Raw genomic sequence first — 14,430 nt, forward strand, 5'->3', positions numbered from 1 at the left:
CTAATCAGATTAGTACCGGGATAGGATTAGTTCAGAGGCAGATGGAGCACTGAAACGGCCTCAGGATGTATTCTTTGGTAGAGGCGTTATGCACACACAGAGTATACACACTAGCTTGTGTCGCTGGACTAAATGCATGCACACAAACACACAGTGATTGCAAGTAAGCAATTAATGCTGGCAAGTTACTAAAGAATTAGGAAAGTGTAGAAAGCTAAAAGGGTTCAGGGAAGGAGTGGGGGCTGAAGAGGGATTAGAACCGTGATATTTAAGCGCAGGGCGGAGACAGGCGTGCAGGGCAGAGACACGCGTGCCTTCATGTTGCGCTTCACTCAATACCGGAGCAAGAACACCCCTTAAATGGCCGACAGACGATGGTAAGCCAAACATTTTGTTTTCTATGTGGATGTCGGTTACTGTAGGAAGGAACATGAAAATGTGAAACAATGTTTTACCAGTGGGATTCCTGGCATTCATCACTAATTGCAGCTACACATTTAGGAATTGCCATATTTTGCTCATCAATTGTGGGGTAAGTGGGGATGATAACTTTATCCAAGCTTGAGCTTAAGTGTTTTATCTCAGCAGCTGTCAAATATATAGAGACCTTAATTTCCTGCCTTATGTCATTAACTGGCTTTAAGTTTATTTACATTATTGTCGTAGAAAGCGCTACGCTTTCTAGGCCGGTGCTGAGCGAGGAGGTGTGAAGTCATGATGGATGAGACAGCCGGGGACCTCCCAGTCAGAGATGTGGGACTGATGAGGTCGGGACTGATGCCAACTGTTCCAGGTGTGTTTCCAGTCTTTTCTCAATGAGATAAACTATCTATTTATTTGCTTTGCTTTGCTATAACTATTATCCTCAACCCCTGGTATTTGCTTTCTGCTCCGTTACTATAATGCAACAGAGCAGATGACCTAGTGAGGACACATCAGTGATGTGTATATATTTGCAACAAGTAAATCTATAGTAATTTTAGCTCGAGGTGAAGTGGGTGGAATTCATTGTAAAAGTGAAGGTTGTGGTTGAGAGGATTTGTTGACTTAAACCTCCTTGAGTTTTGCAATAGAAGTGCATTTGTATAAGTTTGTGACATAAAGACGGTCTAGACTAAATCTGTATTTATTCTCCAGATACTCTACGTGATGTGAAGTCATGGAAGAAGCATCATACCATGAAGACAAAAGGTAGAACTTTGAAGTATTGATCCTTTCAACTCTTTCAAATTAAAATAAATACTATAAATTCACTATAAACATATAAAATGTTGTTTTTTCTTTTTTGGGGGGGATTTCCACCCTCTCTCGTACAGATCCTCAGCGCCTGTTTCGGTTTCCGAGAGAGCACCTGGAGGACATGTGTCTCACACTGCAAGAGGAAAACAGTGTGCTAAGACAACACACCCGTACACAGGAGACGAGACTACGCAGGTGATATAAACATTGACACTGACTGTACCTAACGCAAGACAGTTTGGTTGGAATTGGGCACATTAAGGTGTGATCTCACAGCAGCTGTTGACACATGTTTCCAATAAATAATACAGTTAATCAGAGTTATAAAAGACAAATCCCCTAATATGGCTGATTTGCCAACGCGTCCCTTGACTCAGGATGTCTACCAGACTGATGCGTCTCCGTCAGCTCCGTCCTGGATCCAGTGGTGTGAAGGAGAGGGAGGTGGAGGACACAATACAGGAGCTGGAAGCCCGTGTGGCAATGCTGGAGAGCCAAAAAGGTTTGCTGCAGAATAAACTCAGCCTGGCCAAGCAGCACATCATGGACCTCAGGGGACGCACGCCATACAAGTACAGTAAAGGTGTGTATGTTTTACCTGATTGTAAGCCATGGTAACTATCTCTTCCTCGTCCGTCTGTGAACTCCCTCCCTGTCGACTTCTTCTTTTACTTGTCAGGGAAATGTCTGGAAGTGGAGGGCGGAGTCAGGAGGGCAGCCCAGACTGCCCCGCCCCGCTACGGCGCCACGTTGCAAGACACCAGGCCAGAAATGGAGAGATTGTACGTTTGGGATGCCCATAACACCTTTATGAAGAGCTATTCTGATCTTATCACCATGCCTCCCTTCATTTTGCCACGGGTCCTGTATCCAACCATTGCTCCCTCATGACTCTATGCTGACCCCCCTCCACCCTCCCAGCAGGTCCAGTGGAACCGAGCAGGTGAGGGCTGCAGAGCTGGAGCTGACTGGACAGGCACTCAGAGACACGCTGAGAGAGAAGGAGAAAGAGATGGAGGGAATTGTGAGAGACATAAGGAAGCAAGAGGCTGACAGACATAGGTAGCTACAGCAGACGTGCAAATACAGCCTTTTTTACCACCTTAAAACTACTACATAAGAAGTACATTGCGGTGGTCGTTCCATCACAATAAGCTCTTTCTGGCTGCTGCTTGTACAACACACATGTCAGTTAACATAATAAATCCTGTTCTTGTCTCCATTTCAGGATGACTATTAGAGAGAATGTGGATCTGATCCGCCTTCAAAAGCAGCTTTCAGACAAGAGCACCGCTCTGCGAGTCACCCAGGAGAAGTTCAACAACCTGCAGGAGGTTAGACGTCTGTATTTGCATACAGATCATTCATTTCTTTTTTGTAATTAAAATATTTTATGAATTCAGGTTCAGTACTTTCATAATTTACAAATACAAAGCACTCATCCTCAAAAGACAAATATGTAAATGTAACTTTTCCTTTCCTTCAAGGCATATGAGAGCCAGTTTGAGGAGGTAAACGCCCCGTTACATAGACAGATTTATTAATACCTGCAGCAGTCTGAAACTTAACTCATATTCATTTTGTGTGTCATGTGTTTACCTCAGCGCCAGAGATCACTGAGGGAAAGTCAGGGAGCTCTGCTGGAGAAAGTGGAGGAGTTGACTGAACATCTGATGCAGGAGAGACAAAGAGCACTGGCACTGGAAGGACAAGTTACCACTGCTACTCTGTCTCTGCAGGCCGTGGACAAGGTATTGCAACATTTAAAGAGACTTAAGATGATGCATCGGTTGTCAGTTTTTAAGAGTAATAATAAATTATCCTCCTTTCAGCTACAGGATCGTATATCAGACCTGGAAGTGGAGAGGAATCTAATAAAAGAAAATTATGACAATCTAATAGAGAGGTGAGTATTCTAGGCCCTAAAAAAGTATTTAAGATATTGTGGTTCACATTAAAAAGGAGGTTTAAGACAACATACCTCTGCTTCTCTAAAAATGTAAAACTGCATATTAAAGTAAAAGTTTCCTTGCAGGATCAACAGATCGTGACTTTAGATCTGCTTGAAAATGTCTTTAGTTATTTACCTTCATATGAACAGTAGTCCTAACATATGACAATTACTTCTAAACATCATTTTATGTTTCATCATGCATGTTTATATTCACACTTTTCTTTCTTAGTACTTTTTCTGCGCAACGCAATTGTGACGGCAAGGTGGAAGAACATAGTGAAGGGAACCAGCAGAGGGAGGAACAGGGAGAGCACACCGGGATGGCCGTCCAGAGACTTGAAGAAATGTTGCAAGTAGAGGGGAGGGAGAGAGGCCGGCTGGAGCTGGAGATGGAGAAACTGAGACAAGAGAAGGAGATATTGGAGGAGGAGAGAAAGCGAGAAAGAGGTAGGAGTCTCAGCATGGAGGCGCTGCATCTGCTGGCAATGAGACGGAATGGAGTAGTTATGGAAGACATATTTTATTTTATTCAAATTGAAACAACCAAAGCCTTAACTCACTTGCGAAAAGCAAAAGAAAAGTACATTCATTTATATTCCCTTTTATTTACTTATTTGTCCGGTTCTTTCATTTAGACTCTTCTGTGACAATAGAGAAGCAGGAGCATCTGGAACAGGATATTCTCCGGTACAGAAACCACATATCAACTCTACAGGACCGACTGGACTCAGTCACAAAGGTCACTTAGATGAATGACTCATATCACACCTCAGTCTCTTCTTTATTTTCCTGGTTATGTCCTGTTTTTTCACTTTTCGCCATCTCTATTTTGTCTTCCAGGAGTTCGACATGAGTGTTGAGGACCTCAGTGAAACTCTTATCCAGATCAAGGTTTGCTCATTTTGTAATGTCAGTTAGAATTGCCAAACTGAATTGCACTGAATTGCTTTTTCTTTCCTTCCAACTGAAGGCATTTAGGATGCAGCAGGAGAGCAGGGCGGGGCTGGGTTTTCTCCGGGCTGATGGGAAGCCGGAGGATTTGGCCCATGAGCTGGTAAACATCCAGGCATCGCATGCTGAGACTGTGCTGGAATTACAGAAGACCAGAAATCTTCTCCTGCTAGAGCACCGTATCAGTAAAGACCTTCAGGTAAACGCACATACACAATGAACACATTTGTCAAACACATGTAAATTACACAAAATGTGTCTCCTCCCATTTTAACTGAACTGGTCTTTGATCAAACTCTTGTTCCGAAGGAAGAGTTGAACATAGTCAACCAGAAGATGAGAAGAGAGGAGGTGGAGAGCAAAAGGAGGATTTCAGAGAAGGACAAACTCTTATCAAAAAGAGCTCTTCAGATCAACGCTTTACAAGGTAAGAGTATTACTGGAGGCAAGATTACCCAAAATGATTAATAATCAGTTTCTTCAGTGCTGGGTGTCATTGAGTCATTGACATGCAGGGGTTTGTCAGTTTGTTGAGAAAAGGTACTAAAGAAGTAGTTATAGCATCAGATTCTCAAAACATTTTTTTTGTTCTACTCTGAAGCTCAGTTAAAAGAGTTAACGTACAACCCAAGGAACTGCAAGAGGACCATACCAATACAGTACACCTGGCCAGCAGCAGACCAGGAGGTGGAACAGCCCACTGATGAAGACATGTCTTTTTCTCAGCTGAGGGCTGGGGAGTCACTGCTGGAGATCCATCTCAAGGTAAAAAAAAACACAACAGACGTTGAAAAAAGTTTTCTGTGGAGCTAAAGTAAATGTTTTTTGCACCTTCAGGCTGCCACTTTCACCCCAGAAGGGCTTCGTTCCATGAGCAGCATCCACCGCGAGGGCATTGTGACATTCTGCACCTACAGCCTCTTGGACTTTGAGGTGCACTCAACCCCTTTGGTGTCAGGAAGCCAACCTGACTACGGCTTCACGTCGCGCTACGCTCTAACCGCTCGAGATCTGGTCAGGCTGGGAGGTCAGGGGTCAAGGGTCAGAATGGAGCTCCACCAGGCGCTAGGGGGCGTCAGGTTTGTGACTCTTGGAAGTGGGCAGATGTCCCTCGTGGGTGCTATGGAGAGGAGAGGGGAGCGCGTCGGTGGACATGTCAATCTCACGGGTGAGATTTTTTTAAATTGACATATCTACACCTATAGGCCTAGTTCATTTTGTGAAATTTTGCTGTTGTAACGCTCTCTTATTTGATGATTAATTGTCTCATAATCTGTCCGTCTATCTGTGTCCGTCCAAGGTCCCGAGGGTGCAGTTGTTGGTCTGGTGGATTTCTGGGTCCGCTTATTTTATCCAGCAGAGCCCATAGACACTGTGGCAGAGAGAGGAGCTGACAGGATAACAGCACCACAGAGGAGACCAGCGCACATCCCTCTCGGCTGGCACGATCCTGGTCATGAGGTGAAATGTGGTGATATTTTGTATCTTACCTTTAAGCGGTCCATTGCCATGGATGTTGTTTTGGCTTAATTTCTTCAGACTGATTTTTTTTATGTAACATTTTAGTCATTCACAGACCATTTTTTCTGCCAAAGAAAAGTCCCAAAGACAATTGTTCAAAGGTCTGTTGTTTAGCAAGTGCAACAGGGACATGTTATTTTGAAACTGTTTTATTTAATGCTGTTTGCAGGAGTTATATGACTACGGTGGCGGGATCCCCAACGAGTTGGTGGTAATGCTAGAACGTTGTTTCAGCCTTAATGCTCGCTGGCCTGGACTTCTTCCTGATGCCTACCTGACGTACAGGTTATATGACCTGCCGCCCCACGTCTCTCAAACTGTCCAGTCCACCGCTGACCCGGTGTTCAGTGATACTACCAGCTACCCTCTAGCTGTAACAGCTGATGTATTGCACTACCTGAGGTACGGTCAAATATGTATTATTTAGGAAATATGTAAGGAATTCAGATAATATTCACTTGTTTTGGTACATTTCCAAGGTTTATTCATGTGTTGTTGATTTTTGGAGATCGGATAACTGCTAGAATAAATGTATAAATATCCTAACGTAATTGACGAGGATCTCAATATTTCAGTTTTTGTAAAGTTAACAAAACTGAAAATTGATATAGTCTATTTTTGCAAGAATATTCAAGAATATTAAATTCTGCTTTTGTCCAGGTCCAGCAGTTTGTGGGTATATGTGTTTGACGGCAGCGATGACGAGATACCGCCAGCCTATCTGGCCAAGACCCCCATCCCACTGCGAGCCCTAGCTAGTGGCAGGGAGATCAGAGGTAAGGGAGAGCGAAAAGTAATATTGTTGTTCTTCATTTCCCACTAGAGGAAGCTTTAGTTCACTTGCATAGATTCATCATGTAGCAATACATAACCCACCCAATCATCAGTGTTCATCAAGTGTATCATCAGTTTTCCTCTTTGTCCGGCCAGGTGACTACGTTCTGAGGGATCCGTCTGGTGGACCTCGGGGCATGGTCAGGGTCTTGATAAAATGGAAGTACCCCTTCCAGCCATCGGTGGACACTGTGCTTGGTAGACAGGGAAGACCAGACGTAGAAAGATCTGAGAGGGAGAAGAGGAGGAGAGAGGAGGCCGAATCCTCACAGAGGCCCATAGCCAGGCCCAGAGTGAAGGTGACATTATTTATTCCAGTGAGGCAAAAGGACTTCTAATGCTTGATTAGAAGTGATAAAAAAGTAGTGTCACACTTAACCCTCTTTCAAAGTAAATGTATCTCTACGGAGTGTTTAATTTGCCAACATCATGTTGAATGAGGTTTGGTTAAAAACATCAACAAAGATCAATGTGTAAATGCCTGTTCCTCTGTGGCTTTACCGCAGACTCAGCTACTTGAGCCAAGGGAAACCAAAGCAGTACAGAAAGAGACTGACGCTTTGGTAAGGTTCTAATCACCACCAAAAGTTGCAAATGTAGAGCTGAACTGTTGTTTTCATTACCATGCAAGCATAGAAACTATTTTGTTTATTTGTATATTTCCTCTGTTTTACAGCCGCGACCTCCAGCTATAAAAAAGAAAAGCTCACAGAACTTACTAGCAGAGAAACCCACCTTGGTGAAACCCAAAAAGAGGTCCACCCACACACCCGACCTTGCGCCTGAGCCCAGTGTGACTACACCCTCTCATTTTCAAACAAGAAAGTAAGTTATCATGTTACTGTAGAATTTGATGAGCTTGATGGTGTTTTGGAGATTTAGGATTCGAGTCCACACAGCATCACACAATTTTGTAAAAGATTACCAATTGTCAATAATGGTGCTGTAGTTTTTTGAGATTTTTAATTAAAGCGTAGAGCCCGTGCATTTGTAGTATGATCATTTTTACTTGTATTGTAATTAATGGTTTTATTTGAATACATTTTAAGATCTTCACCCACCACAATGTCGAGGACAAGCTCTCCCAGCAATGCCAGTATTCAGGTAAGAGCTCATTCGGGAGAAATGCCTTCAAACAATGCCTGGTAATAGATGTTTATACAATGTTGTGGAATAAGAAAGGCATGTGATTAGAATTGGAAGAGACTGGCTGGTGAATGCTTGTACCAAATGTATTTTTCTCAGGAACATCCTTTGGATCAGGTGTCAATGGATGAAGAGGAGGAGGAAGAAGAAAGGAGTGAGAGTGGTAACTGTTGATGATCCTACAGTATCTTGCAGTCATTTTAATCCTCACTCTTTTTTTATATTTGCAAAAAAAATGTTTTTAGGAACCCATTTGACCTCAAAACCCTGCTAAATATGCATATTTGATTTAAAAATGTACCTGGAATATATTAGGTGTTGTATGCTGACAGGACTTTGGTTTTCAGCCCAGTCGGTCTAATTGAAAACATAATGATGTTCTCTTTTTTTGTCTAACCAGCTGCTGCAGAGGACAGGGAAGCCCAAGAGTCTTTAGAATCAAGTTCCTCACAAAGCGACATCATCGTCATTCCACCAAAACGGAAAATGAGGAAGGTACGAACAAAGTAACTGTTTGAGTGGGAGCAAATGTATGAATGAAAAAATTCATTGTATTATTGAAACATGACATGAATAGTTGACTTTGATTCATGTCTCAGGGTGACAAGCTGAGAGTCGAGATTCTGTCCCTGTCGTTTGAGCCGTCCTCACGCGTGGCACTGAACAAGTCAGTGCAGCGTGTTTATGTGGAATACCGGCTGCTGGGCGTCCCGATGGAGACGACAGAAACGCCCATGTCCCTCCGCAAACCCACAAAGGGAGAGGAGATTCACTACAACTTCACGCGAGGTGAGAGTGGGTGATCTTCGACTGTAGTTGTTTGTAGGAAGTTGCGACTGTTTTGTACTTTCCAAATCCTCTTCCTTGTCTCCCTCAGTGATATATGTGGATGGCTCACAGTCAGCTCCACTCAGACAGTATCTATACACCATGTTGGAGGGCACTGACCCCAATCAGGGCAGGTAGTGTAATTAGTGTCTTTTGTGTCACCGTAACAAAATATTAAATATATGTATGAAGTATATTTATTTTTCTGCAATTTATGGATGTGTCAAGACCAAAAACACTAAATATAAGTTCATATGTCTGTATGTTATGGCAAGGTTAAAGTTCACAGTAGTCAGTGAGCCAATGGACGACGACGATGAGGAGTGTGTGGACGTTGGACATGCGTTTCTGGACCTGCAGGAACTGCTGCTCACTGGAAATGATGTCAGCGACCAACAAATTGATGGTGGGTGTTTGTGTCATACTTTTGATACCATTGGGAGGACAACGAATACATCACAGAGGGATTTTTCAACAGTTAGCTGTCTCGGTTTTCCTTCAGTGGTGAGTGTGGATGAAGACAAGGAGGTGATAGGAAACCTGAAAGTGTCTCTGGAAGCAGCAAAAGCTCTGTCAGGGATTTATCAGGAGTTCCACCAGAGAAGCGAGATGAAGAAAGATGACACAGATGAAGAGAGTGCGGCAGAAAAGAAAACAAAGGAGCAGGAGGAAGAGACAACAAAAGATAACATACAGATATATTGTGATGATGATAGTGACTTCTGAAAGCAATTAGTAGGAGATAAACAGAGGTTGTGTTCTGTAGGAAGGAAGTTTCATTTCACTGTGCGTAGCGTCTTGTGCGACTGTTCCCAAGCAAATAAATAAAGAGGCAATTTTGAAAGGCTAGTTTATTTATGGATTTTTATAAATGTAAGTTTATCCAGTACACCTTTACCATGTATTTGATTGACAGCGCCATCTTAATAAACATTTCCCAGCTTACAGTTGTTTCTCAATTACAGTGTTCCATATTTTTTTGGATTCTTCAAAAAGTTAAAGACAGTTTTAATCGGTTTTGTTCTCCAATCCTAATATTCAGGGTAACACACTAGATCATTTTAAACTTCATAAAAGAGACAATTTCTCAGAAAGATTGTTGCTCAGAAAGACATTCTCACCATTACAATTGTTGATTTACTCTTTAATTTGAATTTATTCAACACCAATCGACCTAATTGCCTGGAGAACCTGGTGCCAGGTCGTATTCCAATACAGGGTGAATTCAGTACTCAATGAGCGGAGGGCTAAATAGAATTTTAAAATGAATACATATTTCTAAGCTTTACATTCTTTGTATTACCAGTTCATAGTTACAAGCTTTATGCACATAGGCCAAAGCCAATCGAACCACATCTTAATTTAACTCATTTGAGTTAGACTTTAACAATTGAAGGCGCGAACGGAAACGTCCAATTTTCCGATAGTCCTTGAATGCGTCTTCAGATTGGAGAAACCTGTGGCCAACTGCCGTTATATTAACGGCAGTATGGAATAATTTAGTGATTGAAAACTTCTAAGGCGAAGACACAAATTGACACAACTGCTAAAACTTGTTTTCAAACAAGGTTTTCAAACAACTAACGTTACTAAAACGTGTAGTTTTCAAACAATGAAACATTAGAGCCTGGTAAGTTAACGTTAATCAGTTGAAGAAGCCATTGCGGATTTGGCACGAGGAACTTAACGTTGAAGCTAAAACCGTCTTGCGTCTTTAGCCAACATTGAGTTGACGTTAATTATCTTAAATGTAGTTGGTTAATTTTAGCTTCGACTGTGTAACAAGGCTACATCTACAATTTGCGCAACAATTTATAATGGTAAGTACGATTGTGTTTCTTTTCTTTTTTTACGAGTGTATACCGTTAATGCTAATTTAACCAGGAGCTAACGTTAGCCAAGGTAAACAATTAACGCTAGCTGACGTTAGCTAGCTTTGAGGTTATTAGCCATATAATTGTTACATGTCAACGATTTAACAAAATAAACTGCATGTGTAAAAAGGTGTTTCACGAGTCACCATGTGACTTTCACAGTGTTTCATTGCAAACGACACACATTTTTTTGTGTTGAATTAACAGGATATCACGAAGTGTGTCAGCCATCAGCAGGCCAGCCAGTTGCTGCACAACAAGTTTGTTGTGGTGCTGGGGGACTCCAGTACGTAGTCCCCGAAGTTCTAAAAAAACATGGGAAGTAATAAGACATTTACATGTTTTTTTTTTAGTTAATGCTCTCCGTGTTTCACTTGTAGTTCAGAGGTCTGTATACAAGGACCTTGTTCTGCTCTTGCAGAAGGAAACGTTTCTCTCCACCAGGCAGCTGAAGAGCAAGGCAAGTGTTCATACTGTTAAACGAAGATGAAAGTTCAATGGTTGTTTTAAAGTGGCCATCCTGTAGATTTCAGTCCTGGTCTATTTAGAATGTCCATGTGTGAAGACTCCCATTGTGTGAGTAGTTTTTTGACACACATTTTTTTTCCTGGGACCCTGTTTGTAATACTTCTGATGTATTAACATTGTAGTACTTTCGCCAGTCAATCCCAATTATTTGACCTCCCCTGTTAATAGACACTTTAATAATTATTTAAATGAACATCTTGACATTGCCACTTTAATATCATTATAGGCTGATGTATTAGAAAGTTCAATATCTGAACTTCTGAACAGTTTTGTTTTTTTGTGGGTTGCACGGCATCCTTTTTATTTAAATGGTTTTCTCTTTCCCAATACGGGTAACTTGTGTATTTCTCATTTTTTCCTGTTACGCTTGCACTTGTGTTTTGTCTTTCAGGGTGAGATGTGTTTTGAACAGGACTGCCTGGTGGAAGGTGGATCCTTTGAAAGAATGCATAATGGCACTGCGTACCGGGAGGTTCGCCAGTTCCGGTCCGCCCACCATTTAGTCAGATTCTACTTTGTCACGCGTGTTTACTCTTCGTACATGCAAAGCTTCTTTGAGGACTTGCGCAATGGCTTGAAGCCTGATGTAATCATCTTCAACTCCTGTGTTTGGGATATTTCCAGGTGGGTAGTAGAATAGAGTAATTATACTTGTGTTCTGTTAACATTGAGTTATTCCAGTGCGACTGAATTGTAATTTTAAAGTGGTTGTTTGTCTGTCTCCTCTATACCTGTTCATGCAATTTCCAGCTGTTTGTGTTGATCTACATTGATTCAGACCAGATAACAGCACAGTGAATTAAGAAAGTGTGAAATCCATCTATCTCTATTAGTTAATCTAGTAATTTGGGCCTCTTGTTTCATAGATACAACTCCAGTTGGCTTGAAAACTACAAGGAAAACTTACACACATTCTTTGCTGAGCTGAAAAGGAATGTGCCTCAGGAAACACTGGTCATATGGAATCTCACCATGCCCTTAGGAAAGCGTATTCAAGGAGGCTTCCTGGTGCCAGAGGTACAACATCAGCAAACACCTTGGAATTTGATCTTGTTGAGTCAATTTTTGGCCTGTAAAAAGGTTATTTCACATTAAACCTTACTGGGAATTAACATTACCAGAAACGGGTGGTGTGTAACCACTACTGAGGTGTGTGTATACATACATGCAATCAACATTGACCCTCTGAAACGGCTGCATTGTCAAAAACGGAATGACAAACTGGACTAGATTTAGAATATTATGTATTTGATTAGTCTCCATCAACAGCTAAATCATTCTGATATTGACATTCTCATGTCCCAGTAAAAGTTTTAAATTATGACTTCATACGTTCACGTCAAATAGACTGCACTAGACTTTTAGGGTCCTAATAGTTGCCGGTGGAGCTAAAGTGAATTGCATTACTAAAATTGAGTAACTGTCCATTGGAGACTATAGCAACGTGTAAAAGTAGTTTGGTTATTTTCCCCTCACTTTCCAATGGAGGATAGGAAGCCTTTTCCTTAACTGCTTTTCCGGCCTCAAAGCGTTGTCCTCTTCGCCCTCCCTCGTCTCAGATTGAGCACAAGGCTTCTCACCTGCGATACGATGTGATTGAAGCTAACTTCTACAGCGGTACTCTGGCTGATGCCTATGGGATGGATGTGGTGGACCTCCACTTCCAGTTCCGCTTTTCCCTGCAACATCGCACCAGCGACGGGGTCCACTGGAATGCCATTGCCCACCGCAAGATAACCTCTCTGTTGTTGGAGCACTCTGCACAGGCCTGGGGTGTTGCTATGCCACTGGCTGCTGTGGGTGAGGAGGAATACTGCGCACACACGTACATCTATAATATGGGATGTGGTTTAGGCATACTGCGATAATGGGATGGTAGGGTTTTACAGTTTTCTTCAGAATTCACTTATCAATCATTACAACATGTCATGATGTTTGGTGGAAGCGTACAACTGCAAATCTGCGGTTTTCTATTTTTACATTTTAAAGAATATATTTAATTGGGGTGAAATGTTTTTTTTCTTAGAGAACACTGAGGTTGCTGCACAGTGGCCAACCAATGAAAATTCCACACTTACAGGTAAGACAGATGATGTGATTCGGATTATTTCTATTGCTTTTCTTAATTCACAAAAAGCAAATATGGGTAAAATATATTCCTTATCAGAGCTATAGTTGTAATTATAGATTTGAGGTATACAACGGTGAACAGTGGATGATAAAATATTTATTTCCTGTGCCTTTTGTTTTAAACCTGCTTAAAATATTCAAACTCATTTTTATAATGCACCTTGATTGCAGGATGTTTGTCATCTATGGTATCAACTATTAAATGTCAGGTTCTTGTGCAGTAGAATTCAACTTAAGAAACCAAAACATAGTGCCATCTAACACCAACCTCCATTGTCACCCTTACAGAGCGACACCCATTAAAGAGAAATTACAGCTACGGGGGGGAGTTTTCCAACGACTGCTGGCCTTCTGATTTCCTAACCAACCCGCAGCCAAATTACCTACCACAACCCCCCCTCGGAAATGGTAAGAGATAATTGGATTAATGAATTTGTAGCTTATCCGATCCTATCATTGGCAGTGTCCTTGAGCTTTTTAACATGTTGTGTATGTCCTGCAGGGTTCGACTACAGGCCACCTAACAGGCACCATCAACAGAACGTGATGAGGAGGCAACGTGTCAAACTCCACTATGTTCCGTACGCTCACCCGAGATATCGTCATTAGGCCGTCCCGAGGCAGCGAGTTTTTACAAGGAGATGGTAGAGTTCTACGCATTTTTTTTTTTTTTTTTAGCGCAATAGGGAGGAAGGGTTAATCCTCCAATACTGATTTTACTTATTGCAGAAAATTATCTTCTGGTTATTTTTATTCTATTGTAATTTGCTAGTTTTTTAATAGGATACGTTCTGATTCCAAATGTTTGATTTTGAATTCTGCACTTGAATTAAAAAGTTGATGCTATAAATTTGACTTGTTTTAAAATGCAATTCATTATAAAGGCTGCGTCGACGCACTAGTTTCAATTTATGGTTCAAAGGCTTGCGTGTGTTGCAGAGCAATTCACCTCCAGAACAACAAGCTTGGAGAGTCACGTCTTTGTTTGTGGAAGTTGTTGGTTTGTTTATTTATTTATCATAGACTTTATTGCTCCATGCATTGCCACTGTTGCTTTTCATTGCACACACATTTGTCCCGTATTTTCCTCCACAACTGTTCCCCTCGACCGGCAAACCAACGTTTCCGGAGATCTTCCTCCATGAATCCGTGGCCATCCGCGCGTCCTTATAGTCCGCCAATGACTCAATCAATCTGATCAATTCTCTTGTAAAAATTCTTTGTTTTAATAATGGCGGTATTGGGCTATAAAAACGGAAATGTGAGACTCCGTAAAGGATACAGTTAGCAGACCAATCGTAGCCTTGTGCGCTGCGGGAGGCTTGCGTCACTTTCGACGCAAGCCTAGAAAAATGGGTCGATGCACGCAAGGATGCAAGGAGGTGTGAAAAGGCACGCAAGGGAGTCTTGATTCTGCGTCGCTCT

General features: G+C 41.8%; 2 protein-coding genes across 5 annotated transcripts; both read left to right on the top strand.

Annotated features, from left to right (window-relative positions):
- Positions 1–33: 33 nt before the first annotated feature.
- On the top strand, positions 34–9,418 carry rpgrip1 (RPGR interacting protein 1). Of its 3 annotated transcripts, none has more exons than XM_078107351.1 (31): positions 34–377; positions 667–793; positions 1,138–1,191; positions 1,317–1,434; positions 1,617–1,822; positions 1,919–2,021; positions 2,161–2,301; positions 2,468–2,573; positions 2,727–2,750; positions 2,844–2,990; positions 3,072–3,145; positions 3,423–3,640; positions 3,829–3,932; positions 4,034–4,084; positions 4,164–4,343; positions 4,454–4,571; positions 4,746–4,909; positions 4,982–5,312; positions 5,445–5,605; positions 5,835–6,067; positions 6,326–6,441; positions 6,596–6,798; positions 7,006–7,062; positions 7,176–7,324; positions 7,549–7,603; positions 7,745–7,799; positions 8,046–8,140; positions 8,245–8,434; positions 8,523–8,607; positions 8,749–8,879; positions 8,976–9,418. In XM_078107351.1, the coding sequence occupies exons 2-31, from the start codon at positions 715–717 to the stop codon at positions 9,197–9,199; spliced, it is 3,972 nt and encodes a 1,323-aa protein (XP_077963477.1). In that variant the 5' UTR covers positions 34–377; positions 667–714; the 3' UTR covers positions 9,200–9,418. The 3 variants fall into 3 exon arrangements, with proteins under 3 accessions (XP_077963477.1, XP_077963476.1, XP_040038950.2); XM_078107350.1 differs by having other exon boundaries at positions 2,164–2,301; positions 7,745–7,808; XM_040183016.2 differs by having other exon boundaries at positions 35–377; positions 7,745–7,808.
- Positions 9,419–9,917: 499 nt separating this feature from the next.
- Positions 9,918–13,855, top strand: LOC120822986 (PC-esterase domain-containing protein 1A). Of its 2 annotated transcripts, XM_040183013.2 has the most exons (10): positions 9,918–10,103; positions 10,228–10,293; positions 10,555–10,633; positions 10,728–10,807; positions 11,267–11,499; positions 11,742–11,892; positions 12,435–12,675; positions 12,902–12,955; positions 13,294–13,413; positions 13,508–13,855. In XM_040183013.2, the coding sequence occupies exons 2-10, from the start codon at positions 10,291–10,293 to the stop codon at positions 13,612–13,614; spliced, it is 1,068 nt and encodes a 355-aa protein (XP_040038947.2). In that variant the 5' UTR covers positions 9,918–10,103; positions 10,228–10,290; the 3' UTR covers positions 13,615–13,855. The 2 variants fall into 2 exon arrangements, with proteins under 2 accessions (XP_040038947.2, XP_077963478.1); XM_078107352.1 differs by lacking the exon at positions 10,228–10,293.
- Positions 13,856–14,430: the final 575 nt, after the last annotated feature.

This window comes from Gasterosteus aculeatus, chromosome 7, assembly GCF_964276395.1.
Source record: "Gasterosteus aculeatus chromosome 7, fGasAcu3.hap1.1, whole genome shotgun sequence".
Classification (NCBI taxonomy): domain Eukaryota; kingdom Metazoa; phylum Chordata; class Actinopteri; order Perciformes; family Gasterosteidae; genus Gasterosteus; species Gasterosteus aculeatus.